The sequence below is a fragment of the Mobula hypostoma genome, chromosome X1, assembly GCF_963921235.1.
Source record: "Mobula hypostoma chromosome X1, sMobHyp1.1, whole genome shotgun sequence".
In the NCBI taxonomy this organism is placed as follows: Eukaryota; Metazoa; Chordata; class Chondrichthyes; order Myliobatiformes; family Myliobatidae; genus Mobula; species Mobula hypostoma.
Genome location: NC_086128.1, coordinates 63,665,573 through 63,690,424, shown reverse-complemented (window position 1 = coordinate 63,690,424; position 24,852 = coordinate 63,665,573). Strand labels below are relative to the sequence as shown.

Sequence of the window (24,852 nt, the reverse complement as noted above, 5' to 3'; positions counted from 1 at the left end):
AGGAGTTGTGGATGGAGCTGTCGGTTGTCAAAGGTTACAAGAGGATATAGACAGGATGCAGAGTTGGGCAGAAAAATGGCAGATGGAGTTCAGTCCGGATAAGTGTGAGGTGATGCATTTTGGAAGGACAAACCAGAAGGCTGAGTACAGGGTTAATGGTCGATTACTTAAGAGTGTGGATGAACAGAGGGACCTTGGGGTTCAAATCCATACATCCCTCAAGGTCGCTGCACAGGTTGATAGGATAGTCAAGAAGGCCTGTGGGATGCTAGGCTTCATTAATAGGGGGACTGAGTTCAAGAGTAGAGGGGTCATGTTGCAACTCTACAAATCTCTGGTGAGACCACACTTGGAGTTACTGTGTTCAGTTCTGGTCACCTCATTATCGGAAGGATGTGGAAGCTATGGAGAGGGTGCAGAGGAGATTTACCAGGATGTTGCCCGGATTGGAAAACAAGTCTTATGAGGCAAGGTTAGCAGAGCTGGGACTTTTCTCTTTGGAGCATAGAAGGATGAGAGGGAACTTGATAGAGGTCTACAAGATTATGAGGCATAGATAGGGTGGATAGCCAGTACCTGTTTCCCAGGGCACGAACAGCAAACACCAGAGGGCATATGTACAAAGTTAAGACAGGGAGGTTCAGGGGGAGATATCAGGGGTGTGTGGGTCCGCACAGCATCGAGGGGCGAAGGGCCTGTACTGTGCTGTAGTGTTGTGGTGTCTCGGGAATGGTGGGTCGCGGGGGGAGGATGGGGAGAGAGGGGGATGGTGTGTCGGACAGGAGGGAATGTTGTGTTGGAGAGGGAGGAGGGAGAGAACGAATGGTGTCTACGGTAGAGGGTAAAGGGGAGTGCAGGGGGCAACGGGAGTGAGAGGGGCCTCTCCCCACACTGACTCTTGCCCCCTCCCACCGCAGGTTCGTCACGCTGCTCTCCGTCTACCTCCTGGGCGGCTTCCTGTACCAGCGGCTGGTGCTGAAGGCCAAAGGCATGGACCAGTTCCCCAACCACTCCTTCTGGCAGGAGGTTGGCAACTTGACGGCGGTGAGTCAGCGCCACCCGCGCCGGGTGGGTGAATGGGACGCTCTCTGTGCGAGAGAGAGATTGGGGAGAACGACGGGGAGAGAGATTGGGGATGGAAGGGGTGGACAGTGGGGGTTTAAAAGGGACAGAGAGTGGGGGAATAAAACAATATGGAACAAGAGGAAGAAAGGACTTTACTTCAGGTTTAAGGAAGCGAGGATCATACGGGGCACCGGGAAGTCACAAGGTCACCGGGAAGGAGAAGGAGGGCCTGGGAGAACTGGAAGAGGGCGTGAGATGTCCTTGGCGTGGACGATTAACGGAAAAGGCCCGTGTTCCAGCTGCTGGGTAACAGTGCAGCTCTTTAAAACCGTCGTTAGACCCACACTTGGGGTATTGCATTCGGTTCTGGTCGCCTCATTGTAGGAAGGAGGTGGGAGCTTTAGAGAGGGTGCAGAGATTTACCAGGATGCTGCCTGGATTAGAGAGGGTGCAGAGGAGATTCATCAGGATGCTGCCTGGATTAGAGAGGGTGCAGAGGAGATTGACCAGGATGCAGCCTGGATTAGAGAGGGTGCAGAGGAGATTCACCAGGGTGCTGCCTGGATTAGAGAGGGTTCAGAGGAGATTCACAAGGATGCTGTCTGGAATAGAGAGGGTGCAGAGGAGATTCGCCAGGACGCTGCCTGGATTAGAGAGGGTGCAGAAGAGATTCACCAGGATGCTGCCTGGATTAGAGAGGGTGCAGAGGAGATTCACCGGGATGCAGCCTGGATTAGAGAGGGTGCAGAGGAGATTCACCAGGGTGCTGCCTGGATTAGAGAGGGTGCAGAGGAGATTGACCAGGATGCAGCCTGGATTAGAGAGGGTGCAGAGGAGATTCACCAGGGTGCTGCCTGGATTAGAGAGGGTGCAGAGGAGATTCACCGGGATGCTGCCTGGATTAGAGAGGGTGCAGAGGAGATTTGCCAGGATGCTGCCTGGATTAGAGAGGGTGCAGAGGAGATTCACCAGGATGCTGTCTGGATTAGAGAGGGTGCAGAGGAGATTCATCAGGATGCTGCCTGGATTAGAGAGGGTTCGGAGGAGATTTGACAGGGTGCTGCCTGGATTAGAGAGGGTGCAGAGGAGATTGGCCAGGACGCTGCCTGGATTAGAGAGGGTGCAGAGGAGATTCACCAGGATGCTGCCTGGATTAGAGAGGGTGCAGAGGAGATTCACCGGGATGCAGCCTGGATTAGAGAGGGTGCAGAGGAGATTCACCAGGATGCTGCCTGGATTAGAGAAGGTGCAGAGGAGATTGACCAGGATGCTGCCTGGATTAGAGAGGGTGCAGAGGAGATTGACCAGGATGCTGCCTGGATTAGAGAGGGTGCAGAGGAGATTGACCAGGATGCTGCCTGGATTAGAGAGGGTGCAGAGGAGATTCACCAGGATGCTGCCTGGATTAGAGAGGGTGTTTCATGAGGAGAGGTTGAGCGAGTTTGCCCTTTTCTCTTTGGAGCGAAGGAGGAAGACAGGTGACCCGATAGAGGTGTACAAGATGATAAGAGGTGACGGCCGGAGACTTTTTCTCGAGGGAGGGTGGAAATGGCTAACACGAGGAGTGATAATTTCTTGGTGATTGGATGAAAGTATAGGGGGTGATTTTTGGTTTTACAGAGAGTGGTGGGTGTGTGGGATGCCCTGTCAGGGGTGCTGGTGGAGGCAGGTACATTCGGGACATTTCAGAGACTCTGAGATGGGGAGACGATGGAGGGTTTCGGAGGTGGGGAGGTTTAGATGGGTCCTGGAGTGGGTTAGCACAGCATTGTGGGCCGAAGGGCCTGTACTGCTCCAAACGGGGCGGAACTGAGAGAAGGGTTCTCGAGTGCGTTCTGTCTCTCTCTCTCTCTCGCTGACCGGCCTCCGTTTCCCCACCCCTAGGACGGCTGCGACTTCGTCTTCCGCTCGAGGTCCCGCTCGCCGCCCCCCTCGTACCGGGGCGTGGGCTCGCAGCCCCTGGGTGCGGCGGACGAGGAGGAGGAGGAGGATCGGGATGAGCACCTGTTGCCGATGTGAGACCGTCGGTGCCGGGGCACGGGGTGGGCTCGGATCCGTCAGTCTCCGCATCGCGGTTCGGTGGGGCCTCGCGTTCTCTGTCACGCGTTCTGGGTCTTTTAATAAAAGTTGTCTGGCCTCCTGCCCGTCTCGCCGTCTCGCTCGCCAATCAGCACAGACTTCACCGGCGCAGCTTTGAATCTTTATTCCACGCCGACAGGCGCGTCTCACTCCCCCCACACCCCCGAGAGCGGGGCAGGCCCCCCCTCTCGTCTCTCCAGACGCCCCCACACTCTCTCGCTCGAGCCGCCCTCCCCAGCGTCTGGCCGGTCTGGCCGTCTCCCCCAGCCCCTCGTCCCCGCTCTACAGCTCCTTCAGCAGGTTGATGCGGGCGCAGATCTTCAGCGCGGGGCCCAGCTTGATATTCATAGTTGTCATCAAATGTTCCTCCTTCAGCAGGAGCAGGGCCTGGCCGTCGATCTCCTGCAGCCGGAACTCGGCCGCCAGCTCCTCGCACCCTGCGGGAGAGACGCGCAGCGTCAGGGGGTGGGGGGAGACAGAGACGGTCACACGCACAGCGTCGGGGGGTGGGGGGAGAGACGGGACGGTCACACGCACAGCGTCGGGGTGGGGGGAGAGACGGGACGGTCACACGCACAGCGTCAGGGTGGGCAGAGACGGGACGGTCACACGCACCGTACGGGAGAGACGCACAGCGTCAGGGGGTGAGGGGAGAGACGGGACGGTCACACGCACAGTGTCAGGGGGTGGGGGGAGAGACGGGACGGTCACACACACAGCGTCGGGGTGGGGAGAGACGGGACGGTCACACGCACCGTACGGGAGAGACGCGCAGCGTCAGGGGGTGGGGAGAGAGACGGGACGGTCACACGCACCGTGGGGGAGACACACACAGCGTCAGGGGGTGGGGGGAGAGACGGGACGGTCACACGCACCCTGCGGGAGAGACGCGCAGCGTCAGGGGGTGGGGGGAGACAGAGACGGTCACATGCACAGCGTCGGGGGGTGGGGGGAGAGACGGGACGGTCACACGCACAGCGTCAGGGGGTGGGGGGAGAGACGGGACGGTCACACGCACCCTGCGGGAGAGACGCGCAGCGTCGGGGTGGGGGCAGAGACGGGACGGTCACACGCACAGCGTCGGGGTGGGGAGAGACGGGACGGTCACACGCACAGCGTCGGGGTGGGGAGAGACGGGACGGTCACACGCACAGCATCAGGGGGTGGGGGGAGAGACGGGATGGTCACACGCACAGCGTCGGGGTGGGGGGAGAGACGGGACGGTCACACGCACAGCGTCGGGGTGGGGAGAGACTGGACGGTCACACGCACAGCGTCGGGGGGTGGGGGGAGAGACGGGACGGTCACACGCACAGCGTCGGGGTGGGGAGAGACGGGACGGTCACACGCACAGCGTCGGGGTGGGGAGAGACGGGACGGTCACACGCACAGCGTCGGGGTGGGGAGAGGCGGGACGGTCACACGCACAGCGTCGGGGTGGGGGGAGAGACGGGACGGTCACACGCACAGCGTCGGGGTGGGGAGAGACGGGACGGTCACACGCACAGCGTCGGGGTGGGGGGAGAGACGGGACGGTCACACGCACCGTACGGGAGAGACGCACAGCGTCAGGGGGTGGGGGGAGAGACGGGACGGTCACACGCACAGCGTCGGGGTGGGGAGAGACGGGACAGTCACACGCACAGCGTCGGGGTGGGGAGAGACGGGACGGTCACACGCACAGCGTCGGGGTGGGGGGAGAGACGGGACGGTCACACGCACAGCGTCGGGGTGGGGGGAGAGACGGGACGGTCACACGCACCGTACGGGAGAGACGCACAGCGTCAGGGGGTGGGCACAGACGGGACGGTCACACGCACAGCGTCAGGGGGTGGGCAGAGACGGGACGGTCACACGCACAGCGTCGGGGTGGGGGGAGAGACGGGACGGTCACACGCACAGCGTCGGGGTGGGGGGAGAGACGGGACGGTCACACGCACCGTACGGGAGAGACGCACAGCGTCAGGGGGTGGGCACAGACGGGACGGTCACACGCACAGCGTCAGGGGGTGGGCAGAGACGGGACGGTCACACGCACAGCGTCGGGGTGGGGAGAGACGGGACGGTCACACGCACAGCGTCGGGGTGGGGAGAGACGGGACGGTCACATGCACAGCGTCGGGGGGTGGGGGGAGACAGAGACGGTCACACGCACAGCGTCGGGGTGGGGGGAGAGACGGTCACACGCACAGCGTCGGGGTGGGGGGAGAGATGGGACGGTCACACGCACAGCGTCGGGGTGGGGGGAGAGACGGGACGGTCACACGCACCATACGGGAGAGACGCGCAGCGTCAGGGGGTGGGGAGAGACGGGATGGTCACACGCACAGCGTCAGGGGGTGGGGGCAGAGACGGGACGGTCACACGCACAGCGTCGGGGTGGGGGGAGAGACGGGACGGTCACACGCACAGCGTCGGGGTGGGGAGAGACGGGACGGTCACATGCACAGCGTCGGGGGGTGGGGGGAGACAGACGGTCACACGCACAGTGTCGGGGTGGGGGGAGAGACGGGACGGTCACACGCACAGCGTCAGGGGGTGGGGGCAGAGACGGGACGGTCACACGCACAGCGTCGGGGTGGGGGGAGAGACGGGACGGTCACACGCACAGCGTCGGGGTGGGGGGAGAGACGGGACAGTCACACGCACAGCGTCAGGGGGTGGGGGCAGAGACGGGACGGTCACACGCACAGCGTCGGGGTGGGGGGAGAGACGGGACGGTCACACGCACAGCGTCGGGGTGGGGGGAGAGACGGGACGGTCACACGCACCATACGGGAGAGACGCGCAGCATCAGGGGGTGGGGAGAGACGGGACGGTCACATGCACAGCGTCAGGGGGTGGGGGCAGAGACGGGACGGTCACACGCACAGCGTCGGGGTGGGGGGAGAGACGGGACGGTCACACGCACCATACGGGAGAGACGTGCAGCGTCAGGGGGTGGGGAGAGACGGGACAGTCACACGCACAGCGTCAGGGGGTGGGGGCAGAGACGGGACGGTCACACGCACAGCGTCGGGGTGGGGGGAGAGACGGGACGGTCACACGCACAGCGTCGGGGTGGGGAGAGACGGGACGGTCACACGCACCGTACGGGAGAGACGCGCAGCGTCGGGGTGGGGGTAGAGACGGGACGGTCACACGCACCGTACGGGAGAGACGCGCAGCGTCAGGGGGTGGGGAGAGACAGGATGGTCACACGCACAGCGTCAGGGGGTGGGGGCAGAGACGGGACGGTCACACGCACAGCGTCGGGGTGGGGGGAGAGACGGGACGGTCACACGCACAGCGTCGGGGTGGGGAGAGACGGGACGGTCACATGCACAGCGTCGGGGGGTGGGGGGAGACAGAGACGGTCACACGCACAGCGTCGGGGTGGAGGGAGAGACGGGACGGTCACACGCACAACGTCAGGGGGTGGGGGCAGAGACGGGACGGTCACACGCACAGCGTCGGGGTGGGGGGAGAGACGGGACGGTCACACGCACAGCGTCGGGGTGGGGGGAGAGACGGGACGGTCACATGCACCATACGGGAGAGACGCGCAGCATCAGGGGGTGGGGAGAGACGGGATGGTCACATGCACAGCGTCAGGGGGTGGGGGCAGAGACGGGACGGTCACACGCACAGCGTCGGGGTGGGGGGAGAGACGGGACGGTCACACGCACCATACGGGAGAGACGTGCAGCGTCAGGGGGTGGGGAGAGACGGGACGGTCACACGCACAGCGTCAGGGGGTGGGGGCAGAGACGGGACGGTCACACGCACAGCGTCGGGGTGGGGGGAGAGACGGGACGGTCACACGCACCGTACGGGAGAGACGCGCAGCGTCGGGGTGGGGGGAGAGACGGGACGGTCACACGCACAGCTTCGGGGTGGGGAGAGACGGGACGGTCACACGCACCGTACGGGAGAGACGCGCAGCGTCGGGGTGGGGGTAGAGACGGGACGGTCACACGCACCGTACGGGAGAGACGCGCAGCGTCGGGGTGGGGGGAGAGACGGGACGGTCACACACACCGTACGGGAGAGACACACAGCGTCAGGGGTGGGGAGAGACGGGACGGTCACACGCGCAGCGTCGGGGTGGGGGGAGATGGGACGGTCACACGCACCGTACGGGAGAGACGCACAGCGTCAGGGGGTGGGGAGAGAGACGGGACGGTCACACGCGCAGCGTCAGGGGGTGGGGGGAGAGACGGGACGGTCACACACACAGCGTCGGGGTGGGGAGAGACGGGACGGTCACACGCACCGTACGGGAGAGACGCGCAGCGTCAGGGGGTGGGGAGAGAGACGGGACGGTCACACGCACCGTGGGGGAGACACACACACCGTCAGGGGGTGGGGGGAGACAGAGAGACGGTCACACTCACCCCGGGGGACACACACACACACCGTCAGGGGGTGGGGAGAGACAGAGACGGTCACACTCACCCCGTGGGGGACACACACACACCGTCAAGGGGTGGGGAGAGACAGAGACGGTCACACTCACCCCGTGGGGGACACACACACACCGTCAGGGGGTGGGGAGAGACAGAGACGGTCACACTCACCCCGTGGGGGACACACACACACCGTCAGGGGGTGGGGAGAGACAGAGACGGTCACACTCACCCCGTGGGGGAGACACACACACACACACACCTCACTCGCGAGGGAGCCTCAGGGCAGGGTGAGGGATCTCACCTGGGAGGGAGGAGATGAAGTCGTGGACCTGCTGGACGGTCCACAGGGCCGGGTTCCCGGTGGCCAGGCCTGCCCCGGCCCCCGGCAGCTCGGACCCCGGGCCCCCGCCTGCGCCCAGGTCCCTCTCGAGGGCCGCCGGCTGCCTGGCCGCGGTCGAGTCCTCGAAGCCGCCGAGATCGCTGGTCCGGCCCGAGTCTTCCAGCCCCTGCCAGCCGGGGAGAGACGGAGGGGAGGTCATATCACACAGCACGGATCCACGGCCTTCCGCAGGCAACGGGACCCACGGGCTCGGCTCCCGTCCTCCGCCAAGCCGCCAGTGGCACCTCCCGTCCCCCACGCGTTCGCCTCCCGCCTCTCCCGGCTGAACGATTTCCTCCCCGTCTCCGCCATCAGGCTGAGTCCCAGGCCCCCAGTTCCCTCCCACCGCGGTTCGACGCCAATTACACCGGCGGAAGCTTCCGAGGCCCACAGCGGGGCGACCAAAACCGAACACCGTACTCCCAGCGCGGCCTCGCCGACGTCTCGTACGACTGGGACGTGACCCCCCGACTCCCGTACTCAGTGTCCTGACTGATGAAGGCCAGCGTGTCGAACGCCTTCTTCACCGTCCTGTCTACCCGTGACTCCACTTTCGGGGAACCGCGTCCCTGTACCCCTGTGTCCCTCTGTTCCACAACACTCCCCGGGGTCCCCGTCTACCCGTGACTCCACTTTCAGGGAACCGTGTCTCCGTACCCCTGGGTCCCTCTGTTCCACAACACTCCCCGGGGTCCCCGTCTACCCGTGATCGCACTTTCAGGGAACCGTGTCCCCGTACCCCTGGGTCCCTCTGTTCCACAACACTCCCCGGGGTCCCCGTCTACCCGTGACTCCACTTTCAGGGAACCGTGTCCCCGTACCCCTGGGTCCCTCTGTTCCACAACGCTCCCCGGGGTCCCCGTCTACCCGTGACTCCACTTTCAGGGAACCGTGTCCCCTGTACCCCTGGGTCCCTCTGTTCCACAACGTTCCCCGGGGTCCCCGTCTACCCGTGACCCCATTTTCAGGGAACCGTGTCCCCGTACCCCTGGGTCCCTCTGTTCCACAACGCTCCCCGGGGTCCCCGTCTACCCGTGACTCCACTTTCAGGGAACCGTGTCCCCGTACCCCTGGGTCCCTCTGTTCCACGACGCTCCCTGGGGTCCCCGTCTACCCGTGACTCCACTTTCGGGGAACCGTGTCCCCGTACCCCTGGGTCCCTCTGTTCGACAACGCTCCCCGGGGTCCCCGTCTACCCGTGACCCTACTTTCGGGGAACAGTGTCCCCGTACCCCTGGGTCCCTCTGTTCCACAACGCTCCCCGGGGTCCCCGTCTACCCGTGACCCCACTTTCAGGGAACGAGGGTGGGGACGGAGAGGGGGACAGGAGGATGGGCGTCGGGACGGAGAGGGGGACGGGGGTTGGGACTGAGGCGGCGACTGGAGGACTGGGGTGGGGATGGAGAGGAGGACAGGAGGACAGGGGACGGGACAGAGGCGGGGACTGGAGGATGGGGGTCAGGACGGGAAGGGGGACGGGAGGACGGAGAGGGGGATAGGATGACAGAGAGGGGGACGGGAGGACGGGGGTCGTGACGGAGAGGCGGATGGGAGGTCGGGGGTGGGGACAGAGAGGTGGACGGGGGTCAGGACGGGAGGACGGGGTGGGGACGGAGAAGGGGACAGGAGGACGGGGTGGGGATGGACAGGGGGATGGGGGGATGGGAGTACGGGGGTCGGGACGGAGAGGGGGACGGGAGGACGGGGGTCAGGACGGAGAGGGGGACAGGAGGACGGGGTCAGGATGGAGAGGGGGACAGGGGGACGGGAGGATGGGGGTCAGGACAGAGAGGGGGATGGGAGGACGGGGGGACAGAGAGGGGACCGGGAGGACGGGGGTCGGGACGGAGAGGGGGATGGGAGGACAGGGTGGGGACGGGAGGACGGGGGTCGGGACGGAGAGGAGGACGGGGGTCGGGACGGAGAGGTGGACGGGGGACGGGAGGACAGGGGTCGGGACGGAGAGGGGCACGGAGGTGGGGACAGGAGGACGGGGTGGGGACGGAGAGGGGGATGGGAGGACGGGGTGGGGACGGGGGGACGGGGGTCAGGACGGAGAGGGGCATGGAGATGGGGATAGGAGGACGGAGAGGGGGACAGGAGGACGGGGTGGGGATGGAGAGCGGGACAGGAGGACGGGATGGGGACGGAGAGATGGGGACAGGAGGACGGGGTGGGGACAGAGAGGTGGACGGGGGTCAGGACGGGAGGACGGGGTGGGGACGGAGAGGTGGACGGGGGGACTGGGGTCAGGACAGAGAGGGGCACGGAGGTGGGGATGGGAGGACGGGGTCGGGACGGAGAGGGGGACGGGAGGACGGGGTAGTGACGGAGAAGGGGACAGGAGGACGGGGTGGGGACGGAGAGGGGGATGGGGGGATGGGAGGACGGGGGTCGGGACGGAGAGGGGGATGGGGGGATGGCAGTACGGGGGGGGGGATGGGAGGACGGGGGTCGGGACGGAGAGGGGGATGGGAGGACAAGGGGGGAATGGGGTGGGGACGGGAGGACGAGGGTCGGAATGGTGAGGTGGACGGGGGACGGGGGTCGGGACAGAGAGGGGCACAGAGGTGGGGACAGGAGGACGGGTTGGGGACAGAGAGGGGGCAGGAGGACGGGGGTCGGGATGGAGAGGGGGACAGGAGGACGGGGTGGGGACAGAGAGGTGGACGGGGGTCAGGACGGGAGGACGGGGTGGGGATGGAGAGGTGGACGGGGGGACGGGGGTCAGGACAGAGAGGGGCACGGAGGTGGGGACGGGAGGACGGGGTCGGGACGGAGAGGGGGACGGGAGGACGGGGTGGGGACGGAGAAGGGGACAGGACGACGGGGTGGGGACGGAGAGGGGGATGGGGGGATGGGAGGACGGGGGTCGGGACGGAGAGGGGCACAGAGGTGGGGACAGGAGGACGGGGTGGGGACAGAGAGGGGGCAGGAGGACGGGGGTTGGGACGGGAAGGAGGACGGGGGTCGGGATGGAGAGGGGGACAGGAGGACGGGGTGGGGACGGAGAGGTGGACGGGGGTCAGGACAGAGAGGGGCACGGAGGTGGGGACGGGAGTACGGGGTTGGGACGGAGAGGGGGACGGGAGGACGGGGTGGGGACGGAGAAGGGGACAGGAGGACGGGGTGGGGACGGAGAAGGGGACAGGAGGACGGGGTGGGGACGGAGAGGGGGATGGGGGGATGGGATTACGGGGGGGGGATGGGAGGACGGGGGTCGGGACGGAGCGGGGGATGGGGGGATGGCAGTACGGGGGGATGGGAGGACGGGGGTGGGGATGGAGAGGTGGAGGGGGGTCGGGACGGAGAGGGGCACAGAGGTGGGGACAGGAGGACGGGGTGGGGACGATGAGGTGGACGGGAGGACGGGGGTCGGGACGGAGAGGGGCACGGAGGTGGGGACGGGAGGACGGAGAGGGGGATGGGAGGACGGGGGTCGGGACAGAGAGGGGCACGGAGGTGGGGACGGGAGGACGGGGTAGGGACGGAGAGGGGGATGGGAGGAGGGGGTCGGGATGGAGAGGGGGACGGGGGGACGGGAGGACGGGGATCGGGACGGAGAGGGGGACGGGGGACAGGGGTCGGGACAGGAGGACGGGGTGGGGACGGGAGGACGGGGGTGGGGATGGAGAGGGGGACGGGAGGACGGGGGTCGGGACGGAGAGGGGGACGGGGGGATGGGTCGGGACAGGAGGACGGGGTGGGGACGGGAGGACGGGGGTGGGGACGGGAGGAGGGGGGTCGGGACAGAGAGGGGGACAGGAGGACGGGGTGGGGACGGAGAGGGGGACTGGAGGACGGCGGTCGGGACGGAGAGGGGGATGGGAGGACGGGGGAGGGACGGGGTGGGGACGGGAGGACGAGGGTCGGGACGGAGAGGCGGATGGGAGGACAGGGGTCGGGACGGAGAGGTGGACGAGGGTGGGGATGGAGAGGGGCATGGAGGTGGGGACGGGAGGACGGGGTCGGGACGGGAGGACGAGGTGGGGACGGAGAGGGGCACGGAGGTGGGGACGGGATGACGGGGTCAGGACGGGAGGACGAGGTGGGGATGGAAGGACAGGGGTGGGGACGGGAGGACGGGGGTTGGGACGGGAGGACGGGGTCGGGACGGAGAGGGGCACGGAGGTGGGGACAGGGGGACGGGAGGACGGGGTCGGGACGGAGAGGGGGACGGGAGGACAGGGGTCGGGACGGAGAGGGGGATGGGAGGACAGGGGTCGGGACGGAGAGGTGGACGGGGGTCGGGACGGAGAGGGGCACGGAAGTGGGGACAGGAGGACGGGGTGGAGATGGAGAGGGGGACGGGAGGACAGGGGTGGGGACGGAGAGGTGGACGGGGGTCGGGACGGAGAGGGGCACGGAGGTGGGGACGGGAGGACGGGGTCGGGACAGAGAGGGGCACAGAGGTGGGGACAGGGGGACAGGAGGACGGGGTCGGGACGGAGAGGGGCACAGAGGTGGGGACAGGGGGACGGGAGGACGGGGTCGGGACGGAGAGGGGGACGGGAGGACAGGGGTCGGGACGGAGAGGGGGATGGGAGGACAGGGGTCGGGACGGAGAGGTGGACGGGGTCGGGACAGAGAGGGGCACAGAGGTGGGGACAGGGGGACGGGGTGGGGACAGGAGGACAGGGGTCGGGACGGAGAGGGGCACGGAGGTGGGGACAGGAGGACGGGGTCGGGACGGGAGGACGGGGTCGGGACGGGGTGGGGACGGAGAGGGGGACGGGGTGGGGACGGAGAGGGGGACGGGAGGACAGGGGTGGGGACGGGAGGACGGGGGTCGGGACGGAGAGGGGCACGGAGGTGGGGACAGGAGGACGGGGTCGGGACAGAGAGGGGCACGGAGGTGGGGACAGGAGGACGGGGTTGGGACGGAGAGGGGCACGGAGGTGGGGACAGGAGGACGGGGTTGGGACGGAGAGGGGCACGGAGGTGGGGACAGGAGGACGGGGTGGGGACGGAGAGGGGGACAGGAGGACAGGGGTGGGGACGGGAGGACGGGGGTCGGGACGGAGAGGGGCACGGAGGTGGGAACAGGAGGACGGGGTGGGGACGTGAGGATGGGGTGGGGACGTGAGGACGGGGTCGGGATGGAGGACGGGGTGGGGACAGAGAGGTGGATGGGGGACGGGGGTCGGGACGGAGAGGGGGACAGGAGGACGGGGTGTGGACGGAGAGGGGGACGGGAGGACAGGGGTGGGGATGGGAGGATGGGGTCGGGATGGAGAGGGGCACGGAGGTGGGGACAGGAGGACGGGGTGGGGACGGAGAGGGGGACGGGAGGACAGGGGTGGGGATGGGAGGACAGGGGTCGGGACGGAGAGGGGCACGGAGGTGGGGACAGGAGGACGGGGTCGGGACGGGAGGACGGGGTGGGGACAGAGAGGCGGATGGGGGACGGGGGTCGGGACGGAGAGGGGGATGGGAGGACGGAGAGGGGGACGGGAGGACGGGGTCGGGATGGGAGGACGGGGTGGGGACGGAGAGGGGGACCAGAGGACAGGGGTGGGGACAGGAGGACGGGGGTCGGGATGGAGAGGGGCACGGAGGTGGGGACAGGAGGATGGGGTCGGGACAGAGAGGGGCACGGAGGTGGGGACAGGAGGACGGGGTGGGGACGGAGAGGGGGACGGGAGGACAGGGGTGGGGACGGGAGGACGGGGGTCGGGACGGAGAGGGGCACGGAGGTGGGGACAGGAGGACGGGGTGGGGACGGGAGGACGGGGGTCGGGACGGAGAGGGGCACGGAGGTGGGGACAGGAGGACGGGGTCGGGATGGGGGGAGGACGGGGTGGGGACAGAGAGGTGGATGGGGGACGGGGGTTGGGACGGAGAGGGGGACGGGAGGACGGGGTGGGGATGGGAGGACGGAGAGGGGGACGGGAGGACGGGGTGGGGATGGGGGATGGGGGTCGGGACGGAGAGGTGGATGGGGGACGGGGGTCGGGACGGAGAGAGGGACAGGAGGATGGGGTGTGGACGGAGAGGGGGACGGGAGGACAGGGGTGGGGATGGGAGGACAGGGGTCGGGACGGAGAGGGGCACGGAGGTGGGGACAGGAGGACGGGGTCGGGACGGGAGGACGGGGTGGGGACAGAGAGGCGGATGGGGGATGGGGGTCGGGACGGAGAGGGGGATGGGAGGACGGAGAGGGGGACGGGAGGACGGGGTCGGGATGGGAGGACGGAGAGGGGGACAGGAAGACGGGAGGATGGGGTCGGGACGGAGAGGGGCACGGAGGTGGGGACAGGAGGATGGGGTGGGGACGGGAGGACGGGGTCGGGACGGAGAGGGGGACGGGAGGACAGGGGTGGGGACTGGAGGACGGGGTGGGGACGGAGAGGGGGACGGGAGGACGGGGTCGGGACGGGGTGGGGACGGAGAGGGGGACGGGAGGACAGGGGTGGGGACGGGAGGACGGGGGTCGGGACGGAGAGGGGCACGGAGGTGGGGACGGGAGGACGGGGTCGGGACGGAGGGGGTGCTGTGTTACCTTGGCGAGCCGCTTGTGCAGGGGGCTGCGCAGGGCGTCGCCGCTCTCCCGTCGCGATGACCTGCGGGCCAGGCGAGTCACCGTCTCCTTGGGCATAGGGTCCACCCGTTCGACCGTGAAACGGCGCACGCCCTTCCGACAGCTCACGTTGTACCTACGGGACCGGGCACAGTCCGACCAGGGGAGGCCAGAGAACAGTCAAGAGCGAAGAGACGGGCGGAGGGATACAGACAGACGGGGAGACAGGGTGAGGCCGGGAGACAAGCGAAGGACACATCCAGACCGGGAGACGGGCAGCGGGTTGGGAAAGACAGTCAGACGGGAGACCGGCGTGGAATCGCGGGACAGCGGATACATTCCGGCGGGAAGGCAGAGGGAACACAGACAACGCGGGAGGAGAGAAAGAGGGAGAGGATCGTTGAGCGCTGACCCCTGACCCCTCACCTCTTGGCACAGGCCATGGAACAGAAACGCTTTGACCTCTTGAACTTGTCCGCCGGTTCCAGGCACCTGCAGAACTCGCACCGGAGCATCTCGCCGCCGACCTCCGACCCTGCAACACCGGGTCACCATCAGTGGGGTCAAGGTCAGGGGGCGCACCCTCCACTGGGGTCACGGGGGATCAGAGGTTGAGGGCTGGGGTCAGGTGGTGAAGAGGGAGGGGGGAAATTCAGGATGCGGGTGAGATGGAGGGGAGTGGAGGGGGAGAGACTTCACCAGATATCGGCAACATATCCAAGTCAAAACTACTCACACTTTAACCGGTTCCCCTCTCACACCAGGACCCCGTCTCCCGTCGGACCCCCGGGACCCCGTCTCCTGCCCCCTCGTCACACCCACCGGGACCCCGTCTCCCGTCAGACCCACCGGGACCCCGTCTCCCGTCAGACCCACCGGGACCCCGTCTCCCGTCAAACCCACCGGGACCCTGTCTCCACCTCCCGTCAGACCCACCGGGACCCCGTCTCCCGCCCCCTCGTCACACCCACCGGGACCCCGTCTCCCGTCAGACCCACCGGGACCCCGTATCCCGCCCCCTCGTCACACCCACCGGGACCCCGTCTCCCGCTCCCATCAGACCCACCGGGACCCCGTCTCTCGACTCCCGTCTGACCCACCGAGACTCCGTCTCCCATCAGACCCATCGGGACCCCGTCTCCGACTCCCGTCAAACCCACCGGGACCCCGTCTCCCGTCAGACCCATCGAGACCCCGTCTCCCGCTCCCATCAGACCCACCGGGACCCCGTCTCTCGACTCCCGTCAGACCCACCAGGACCCCGTCTCCCGTCAGACCCACCGGGACCCCGTCTCCCGTCAAACCCATCGGGACCCCGTCTCCCGCTCCCATCAGACCCACCGGGACCCCGTCTCTCGACTCCCGTCAGACCCACCAGGACCCCTCTCCCGTCAAACCCACCGGGACCCCCTCTCCCGCTCCCGTCAGACCCATCGGGACCCCGTCTCCCGCTACATCAGACCCACCGGGACCCCGTCTCCTGTCAGACCCACCGGGACAGCGTCTCCCATCAAACCCACCGGGACCCCGTCTCCCGCTCCCGTCAGACCCACACGTCCCTGCCTGCTGGGTGGTCTCCGGGTCAGGGAGAGGGGTTGGGGGAGAGGACTGGTGGGGGTTCACACGTTACCTGTCTGCTGGGTGGTCTCCGGGTCGGGGAGAGAGAGGGGAGAGGGGTTGGGGGTGAGGACCGGTGGGGGTTCACACGTTACCTGCCTGCTGGGTGGTCTCGGGGTTGGGGAAAGAGAGGGGAGAGGGGTTGGGGGAGAGAACCGGTGGGGGTTCACACGTTACCTGCCTGCTGGGTGGTCTCCGGGTCGGGGAGAGAGAGGGGAGAGGGGTTGGGGGTGAGGACCGGTGGGGGTTCACACGTTACCTGCCTGTTGGGTGGTCTCGGGGTCGGGGAGAGAGAGGGGAGAGGGGTTGGGGGTGAGGACCGGTGGGGGTTCACACGTTACCTGTCTGCTGGGTGGTGTCCGGGTCGGGGAGAGAGAGGGGAGAGGGGTTGGGGGTGAGGACCGGTGGGGGTTCACACGTTACCTGCCTGCTGGGTGGTGTCCGGGTCGGGGAGAGAGAGGGGAGCGGGGTGGGGGGTGAGGACCGGTGGGGGTTCACACGTTACCTGCCTGTTGGGTGGTCTCCGGGTCGGGGAGAGAGAGGTGAGAGGGGTTGGGGGAGGGGACCGGTGGGGGTTCACACGTTACCTGCCTGCTAGGTGGTGTCCGGGTCGGGGAGAGAGAGGGGAGAGGGGTTGGGGGTGAGGACCGGTGGGGGTTCACACGTTACCTGCCTGCTGGGTGATGTCCGGGTCGGGGAGAGAGAGGGGAGAGGGGTTGGGGGAGAGGACCGGTGGGGGTTCACACGTTACCTGCCTGCTGGGTGGTGTCCGGGTCGGGGAGAGAGAGGGGAGAGGGGTTGGGGGAGAGGACCGGTGGGGGTTCACACGTTACCTGGCTGCTGGGTGGTGTCCGGGTCGGGGAGAGAGAGGGGAGAGGGGTTGGGGGTGAGGACCGGTGGGGGTTCACACGTTACCTGCCTGCTGGGTGGTCTCCGGGTCGGGGAGAGAGAGGGGAGAGGGGTTGGGGGAGAGGACCGGTGGGGGTTCACACGTCCCTGCCTGCCGGGTGGTCTCCGGGTCGGGGAGAGAGAGGGGAGAGGGTTTGGGGGTGAGGACCGGTAGGGGTTCACACGTTACCTGCCTGCTGGGAGGTCTCCGGGTCGGGGAGAGAGAGGGGAGAGGGGTTGGGGGTGAGGACCGGTGGGGGTTCACACGTTACCTGCCTGCTGGGTGGTGTCTGGGTCGGGGAGAGAGAGGGGAGAGGGGTTGGGGGTGAGGACCGGTGGGGGTTCACACGTTACCTGGCTGCTGGGTGCTCTCCAGGTCGGGGAGAGAGAGGGGAGAGGGGTTGGGGGTGAGGACCGGTGGGGGTTCACACGTCCCTGCCTGCCGGGTGGTCTCCGGGTCGGGGAGAGAGAGGGGAGAGGACCGGTGGGGGTTCACACGTTACCTGCCTGCTGGGTGGTGTCCGGGTCGGGGAAAGAGAGGGGAGAGGGGTTGGGTGAGAGGACCGGTGGGGGTTCACACGTCCCTGCCTGCCGGGTGGTCTCCGGGTCGGGGAGAGAGAGGGGAGAGGGGTTGGGGGTGAGGACCGGTGGGGGTTCACACGTTACCTGGCTGCTGGGTGTTCTCCGGGTCGGGGAGAGAGAGGGGAGAGGGGTTGGGGGTGAGGACCGGTGGGGGTTCACACGTTACCTGCCTGCTGGGTGGTGTCCGGGTCGGGGAGAGAGAGGGGAGAGGGGTTGGGGGTGAGGACCGGTGGGGGTTCACACGTTACCTGCCTGCTGGGTGGTGTCCGGGTCGGGGAGAGAGAGGGGAGAGGGGTTGGGGGTGAGGACCGGTGGGGGTTCACACGTTACCTGCCTGCTGGGTGGTGTCCGGGTCGGGGAGAGAGAGGGGAGAGGGGTTGGGGGTGAGGACCGGTGGGGGTTCACACGTCCCTGCCTGCCGGGTGGTCTCCGGGTCGGGGAGAGAGAGGGGAGAGGGGTTGGGGGTGAGGACCGGTGGGGGTTCACACGTTACCTGGCTGCTGGGTGTTCTCCGGGTCGGGGAGAGGAGAGCTGATCTGCGTCTCAGGTTGGAGAACCGGGGGCTCCTGCGTCTTCTGCTTGGCATTGCCCTGGTCACGGGCAGAGTCCACCTGGGAAAGGGAGAGAGGGGAGGGAGGGGAAAGGGAGTGAGGGGAGGGAGGGAGTGAGGGTGAATTGGAGGACAAGAGGGGTAGAGAGACAAGGAGGGAAAGGGTGAGAGAGGCAAAGGCACAGAGGATCAAACACAGGAGAGAAAATATCAAAACATCAGCTTCACTCTGTGTCTGACCCCGGGAGTGTGTGATGGGACGGTGTGGAGGGAGATTCACTCTGTGTCTGACCCCGGGAGTGTGTGATGGGACGGTGAGGAGGGAGATTCACTCTGTGTGTCTGACCCCGGGAGTGTGTGATGGGACGGTGAGGAGGGAGATTCACTCTGTGTGTCTGACCCCGGGGGTGTGTGATGGGACGGTGTGGAGGGAGATTCACTCTGTGTCTGACCCTGGGAGTGTGTGATGGGACGGTGTGGAGGGAGATTCACTCTGTGTCTGACCCCGGGAGTGTGTGATGGGACGGTGCGGAGGGAGATTCACTCTGTGTCTGACGCCGGGAGTGTGTGATGCGACGGTGCGGAGGGAGATTCACTCTGTGTCTGACCCCGGGAGTGTGTGACGAGACGGTGGGGAGGGAGATTCACTCTGTGTCTGACCCCGGGAGTGTGTGACGGGACGGTGGGGAGGGAGATTCACTCTGTGTCTGATCCCGGGAGTGTGTGACGGGACGGTGCGGACGGAGATTCACTCTGTGTCTGACCCCGGGAGTGTGTGACGGGACGGTGCGGACGGAGATTCACTCTGTGTCTGACCCCGGGAGTGTGTGACGGGACGGTGCGGACGGAGATTCACTCTGTGTCTGACCCCGGGAGTGTGTGACGGGACGGTGCGGAGGGAGATTCACTCTGTGTCTGACCCCGGGAGTGTGCGACGGGACGGTGCGGAGGGAGATTCACTCTGTGTCTGACCCCGGGAGTGTGTGATGGGACGGCGTGGAGGGAGATTCACTCTCTGTTTGACCCCGGGAGTGTGTGATGGGACGGCATGGAGGGAGATTCACTCTGTGTCTGACCCCGGGAGTGTGTGATGGGACGGTGCGGAGGGAGATTCACTCCGTGTCTGACCCCGGGAGTGTGTGATGGGACGGTGTGGAGGGAGATTCACTCCGTGTCTGACACCGGGAGTGTGTGATGGGACGGTGCGGAGGGAGATTCACTCTGTGTCTGACCCCGGGAGTGTGTGATGGGACGGTGTGGAGGGAGATTCACTCTGTGTCTGACCCCCGGGAGAGTGTGACGGGACGGTGTGGAGGGAGTTTTACTCAGTTTAACCGCAGGGATTAGTGATGGGACGGTGTGTACTCACAGGGAAGGGTTCTGCGCCCTCCTGTATGACGAACCCTTCAATGACGTGGGTGAGAATGTGAGGCTTGACGATTGCCTGGGGTGGTTTGCTGTCTCCCACGTGACGATTAACCTTCAGGAGGCTGTTGACGGAGGTCAGGACTGGCGGCCCAGAGTGAATCGAATCCGTCTTGCCTGCAGAGGACACAGACATGGCGGTCTTGACTTTGTCCCACATCCCACTGTCTCCCCCTCACTCCGCGTGTCCCTGCTCCCACAATCCATCCCATCGTCTCCAAACCAGCTTCGCCCTTCCTCTTCCACAGATTCGCGAGGATAATCCCGGGAAAGAATGGGTTAACATTTGAGGAGTGTTTGGGCCTGTATGTACTGGAATTTAGAGGAATGGGGGCATTGGGGGTAATGTCGTTGAAACCTTTCGAATATTGAAAGGGCTAGTGAGGGATGTGGAGAGGATGTTTCCTGTGGTGGGGGAGTCTATGACCCGAGGACACTGATAGAGTGGATGTGGAGAGGATGTTTCCTGTAGTGGGAGAGTCTAGGACCAGAGGACACAGATAGAGTGGATATGGAGAGGATGTTTCCTGTAGTGGGCGAGTCTAGGACCAGAAGACACAGATGGAGTGGATGTGGAGAGGATGTTTCCTATAGTGGGGGACTCCAGGATCAGGGGACACAGATAGAATCGATGTGGAGAGGATGTTTCCTATTGTGGGGGAGTCTAGGACCAGAGGACACAGATAGAGTGGATGTGGAGAGGATGTTTCCTACACTGGGGGAGTCTAGGACCAGAGGACACAGATAGAGTGGATGTGGAGAGGATGTTTCCTACACTGGGGGAGTCTCGGACCAGAGGACACAGATATAGTGGATGTGGAGAGGATGTTTCCTACACTGGGGGAGTCTCGGACCAGAGGGCACAGATAGAGTGGATGTGGAGAGGATGTTTCCTATACTGGGGAGTGTAGGACCAGAGGACACCGATAGAGTGGATGTGGAGAGGATGTTTCCTGTAGTGGGGGAGTCTCGGACCAGAGGACACAGATAGAGTGGATGTGGAGAGGATGTTTCTTATGGTGGGGGAGTCTAGGACCAGAGGACACAGCCTCAGGAATGAGGGACGTACATTTAGAACGGAGATGAGGAGTAATTTCTTTAGGCAGATGGTGGGTGAAATCTGTTGAATTCATTGCCACAGACGGCAGTGATGGTCAAGTCACTGGTTATGTTTAAAGCAGAGGTTGATAGGTTCTTGATTAGCGAGGGCGTCAAAGGTTACAGGGAGTAGGCAGGAGAACGGGGTTGAGAGGGTAATAAATCAGCCGTTGTGGAACGGCAGTGCAGGCTCGATGGGCCGATTTTCTAAAAATCTGCTCAAAAATTACTAATATTGTTCGCTTGGTCGTTGTGAAATTTACTCTACAAAAGCTGACGTGTACAGCAGGCCTGTGAATTCCAGCCTACTCACAGGGCAATGACTACTGGGAAAAGGAGGTCGGCTCACAAACAGGAGAAAGCTTGGAGACAGTGTGAGAGGAAGGATAGGCAGGTGATAGAGAAGGGACGCGCTCAGACCGATGGTTTGAGATGTGTCTATATTCATGCAAGGAGTGTTATGAATAAAGCGGATGAGCTTAGAACGTGGATCAGTACTTGGAGTTATGATACTGTGGTCATTACAGAGACTTGGATGGTGCAGGGGCAGAAATAATTACGTCAAATGCCAGGCTTTAGATGTTTCAGAAAGGACAGGGAGGGAGGCAACAGAGGTGGGGACATGGCACTGTTGATCAGAGATTGTGTCACGGCTACAGAAAAGGAGGAAGTCATGGAGGGGTTGTCTAAGGAGTCTCTGTGGGTAGAAGTTAGGAACAGGAAGGGGCAATAACTCTACTGGGTGTTTTTGATAGATCACCCAATAGTATCAGGGACATCGAGGAGCAGATAGGGAGGCAGATTCTGGAAAGGAGTAATAATAACAGGGTTGTCGTGGTGGGAGATTTTAATTTCCCAATTATTGATTGGCATCTCCCTAGAGAGAGGGGTTTAGATGGGGTGGAGTTTGTTAGGTGTGTTCAGGAAGGTTTCTTGACACAATATGTAGATAAGCCTACAAGAGGAGAGGCTGTACTTGATCTGGTATTGGGAAATGAACCTGGTCAGGTGTCAGGTCTCTCAGTGGGAGAGCGTTTTGGAGATAGCGATCACAATTCTATCTCCTTTACCATAGCGTTGGAGAGGGATAGGAACAGACAAGTTCGGAAAGCGTTTAATTGGAGTAAGGGGAAATATGAGGCTATCAGGCAGGAACTTGGAAGCATAAATTGGAAACAGATGTTCTCAGGGAAACATACGGAAGAAATGTGGCAAATTTTCAGGGGATATTTGCATGGAGTTCTGCGTAGGTACATTCCAATGAGACATGGAAAGGATGGTAGGGTACAGGAACCGTGGTGTACAAAGGCTGTTGTAAATCTAGTCAAACAGAAGAGAAGAGCTTACGAAAGGTTCAAAAAACTAGGTAATGATAGGAATCTAGAAGATTATAAGGCTAGCAATAAGGAGCTTAAGAATGAAATGAGGAGAGCTAGAAGGGGCCATGAGAAGGCCTTGGTGGACATGATTAAGGAAAACCCCAAGGCATTCTACAAGTATGTGAAAAGCAAGAGGATAAGACGTGAGAGAATAGGACCAATCAAGTGTGACAGTGGGAAAGTGTGTATGGAACCGGAGGGAGATAGCGGAGGTACTTAATGAATACTTTGCTTCAATATTCACTATCGAAAAGGATGTTGGTGATTGTAGGGATGACTTTCAGCAGACTGATAAGATTGAGCATGTAGATATTAAGGAAGAAGATGTGCTGGAGCTTTTGGAAAGCATCAGGTTGGATAAGTCACCGGGACCGGACGAGATATACCCCAGGCTACTGTGGGAGGCCTCTCCCCCTCTCACCCTCACACCCACCCCTCCCCTTCGCCCTCTCCCTCTCACCCCCTCTCCCCCCCCACCCCCTCTCCCCCCCCACCCCCGCTCCGCCTCACAGACCTGCAGACGACTGCTTGAGGTCCTGGCCGCTGCTGAGGTTCGGACTCAGTTCCGGCGGTCCGAGGTTCGGGAATTCCACCTCCTCCTCCTCGTCCTCCGCCTTCCGTTTCACGGCTGACTTCAGCTGGGGGGGGGGGGAGACGACAGGGGCGGAAAAGTTACTCGCCCTTCCCCTGACCTCTGACCCCCCCCCACTCCCTGAACTTTAACCCCTCACCCCAGGCCAACCCTCCCCCCCACCCCCCAGAGCAACCCACACAGAGCCCAGTCCCATCCCTTAACATAACATCTAGTTCCAGTTACATCAGACTTGTGGTGTTGTGTTCCCTTCTCGTCCCCTCATTATAGGATGTGAGAACTTCAGAGAGGGTGCAGAGGAGATTCACCAGGACGCTGCCTGGATTAGAGAGGGTGCAGAGGAGATTCACCAGGATGCTGCCTGGATTAGAGAGGGTGCAGAGGAGATTCACCAGGACGCTGCCTGGATCAGAGAGGGTGCAGAGGAGATTCACCAGGATGCTGCCTGGATTAGAGAGGGTGCAGAGAAGATTCACCAGGATGCTGCCTGGATTAGAGAGGGTGCAGAGGAGATTCACCAGGACGCTGCCCGGATTAGAGAGGGTGCAGAGGAGATTCACCGGGACGCTGCCCGGATTAGAGAGGGTGCAGAGGAGATTCACCGGGATGCTGCCCGGATTAGAGAGGGTGCAGAGGAGATTCACCAGGATGCTGCCCGGATTAGAGAGGGTGCAGAGGAGGTTCACCAGGATGCTGCCTGGATTAGAGAGGGTGCAGAGGAGATTCACCAGGATGCTGCCCGGATTAGAGAGGGTGCAGAGGAGATTCACCAGGACGCTGCCTGGATTAGAGAGGGTGCAGAGGAGATTCACCAGGACACTGCCTGGATTAGAGAGGGTGCAGAGGAGATTGACCAGGACGCTGCCTGGATTAGAGAGGGTGCAGAGGAGATTCACCAGGACGCTGCCTGGATTAGAGAGGGTGCAGAGGAGATTCACCAGGACGCTGCCTGGATTAGAGAGGGTGCAGAGGAGATTCACCAGGATGCTGCCTGGATTAGAGAGGGTGCAGAGGAGATTCACCAGGATGCTGCCTGGATTAGAGAGGGTGCAGAGGAGATTCACCAGGATGCTGCCTGGATTAGAGAGGGTGCAGAGGAGATTCACCAGGATGCTGCCTGGATTAGAGAGGGTGCAGAGGAGATTCACCAGGATGCTGGCTGGATTAGAGAGGGTGCAGAGGAGATTCACCAGGACGCTGCCTGGATTAGAGAGGGTGCAGAGGAGATTCACCAGGATGCTGCCTGGATTAGAGAGGGTGCAGAGGAGATTCACCAGGACGCTGCCTGGATCAGAGAGGGTGCAGAGGAGATTCACCAGGATGCTGCCTGGATTAGAGAGGGTGCAGAGCAGATTCACCAGGATGCTGCCTGGATTAGAGAGGGTGCAGAGGAGATTCACCAGGACGCTGCCCGGATTAGAGAGGGTGCAGAGGAGATTCACCGGGACGCTGCCCGGATTAGAGAGGGTGCAGAGGAGATTCACCGGGATGCTGCCCGGATTAGAGAGGGTGCAGAGGAGATTCACCGGGATGCTGCCCGGATTAGAGAGGGTGCAGAGGAGGTTCACCAGGATGCTGCCTGGATTAGAGAGGGTGCAGAGGAGATTCACCAGGATGCTGCCCGGATTAGAGAGGGTGCAGAGGAGATTCACCAGGACGCTGCCTGGATTAGAGAGGGTGCAGAGGAGATTCACCAGGACACTGCCTGGATTAGAGAGGGTGCAGAGGAGATTGACCAGGACGCTGCCTGGATTAGAGAGGGTGCAGAGGAGATTCACCAGGACGCTGCCTGGATTAGAGAGGGTGCAGAGGAGATTCACCAGGACGCTGCCTGGATTAGAGAGGGTGCAGAGGAGATTCACCAGGATGCTGCCTGGATTAGAGAGGGTGCAGAGGAGATTCACCAGGATGCTGCCTGGATTAGAGAGGGTGCAGAGGAGATTCACCAGGATGCTGCCTGGATTAGAGAGGGTGCAGAGGAGATTCACCAGGATGCTGCCTGGATTAGAGAGGGTGCAGAGGAGATTCACCAGGGTGCTGCCTGGATTAGAGAGGGTGCAGAGGAGATTCACCAGGATGCTGTCTGGATTAGAGAGGGTGCAGAGGAAATTCACCGGGATGCTGCCTGGATTAGAGAGGGCGCAGAGGAAATTCACCGGGATGCTGCCTGGATTAGAGAGGGTGCAGAGGAGATTCACCGGGATGCTGCCTGGATCAGAGAGGGTGCAGAGGAGATTCGCCAGGACGCTGCCTGGATTAGAGAGGGTGCAGAGGAGATTCACCAGGA

At 63.8% G+C, this 24,852-nt stretch overlaps 2 protein-coding genes across 2 annotated transcripts in view; one reads left to right on the top strand and one right to left on the bottom strand.

The window, feature by feature from the left end:
- The window catches only part of m6pr (mannose-6-phosphate receptor (cation dependent)), a 48,008-nt gene extending 44,801 nt beyond the window's left edge, over positions 1 to 3,207 (top strand). Inside the window, exons 5-6 of the mRNA XM_063037691.1 lie at positions 918 to 1,044; positions 2,950 to 3,207. Coding sequence (XP_062893761.1) covers positions 918 to 1,044; positions 2,950 to 3,084 — 262 coding nt within the window. The 3' untranslated portion in view covers positions 3,085 to 3,207. The remainder of the gene's footprint in view (positions 1 to 917; positions 1,045 to 2,949) is intronic.
- A 145-nt stretch (positions 3,208 to 3,352) lies between these two features.
- The window catches only part of LOC134340446 (polyhomeotic-like protein 1), a 74,073-nt gene continuing 52,573 nt past the window's right edge, over positions 3,353 to 24,852 (bottom strand). Inside the window, exons 7-13 of the mRNA XM_063037690.1 lie at positions 22,488 to 22,611; positions 19,441 to 19,613; positions 18,015 to 18,132; positions 14,861 to 14,969; positions 14,417 to 14,570; positions 7,837 to 8,041; positions 3,353 to 3,581 (exon numbers count right to left, since the gene is read on the bottom strand). Coding sequence (XP_062893760.1) covers positions 3,427 to 3,581; positions 7,837 to 8,041; positions 14,417 to 14,570; positions 14,861 to 14,969; positions 18,015 to 18,132; positions 19,441 to 19,613; positions 22,488 to 22,611 — 1,038 coding nt within the window. The 3' untranslated portion in view covers positions 3,353 to 3,426. The remainder of the gene's footprint in view (positions 3,582 to 7,836; positions 8,042 to 14,416; positions 14,571 to 14,860; positions 14,970 to 18,014; positions 18,133 to 19,440; positions 19,614 to 22,487; positions 22,612 to 24,852) is intronic.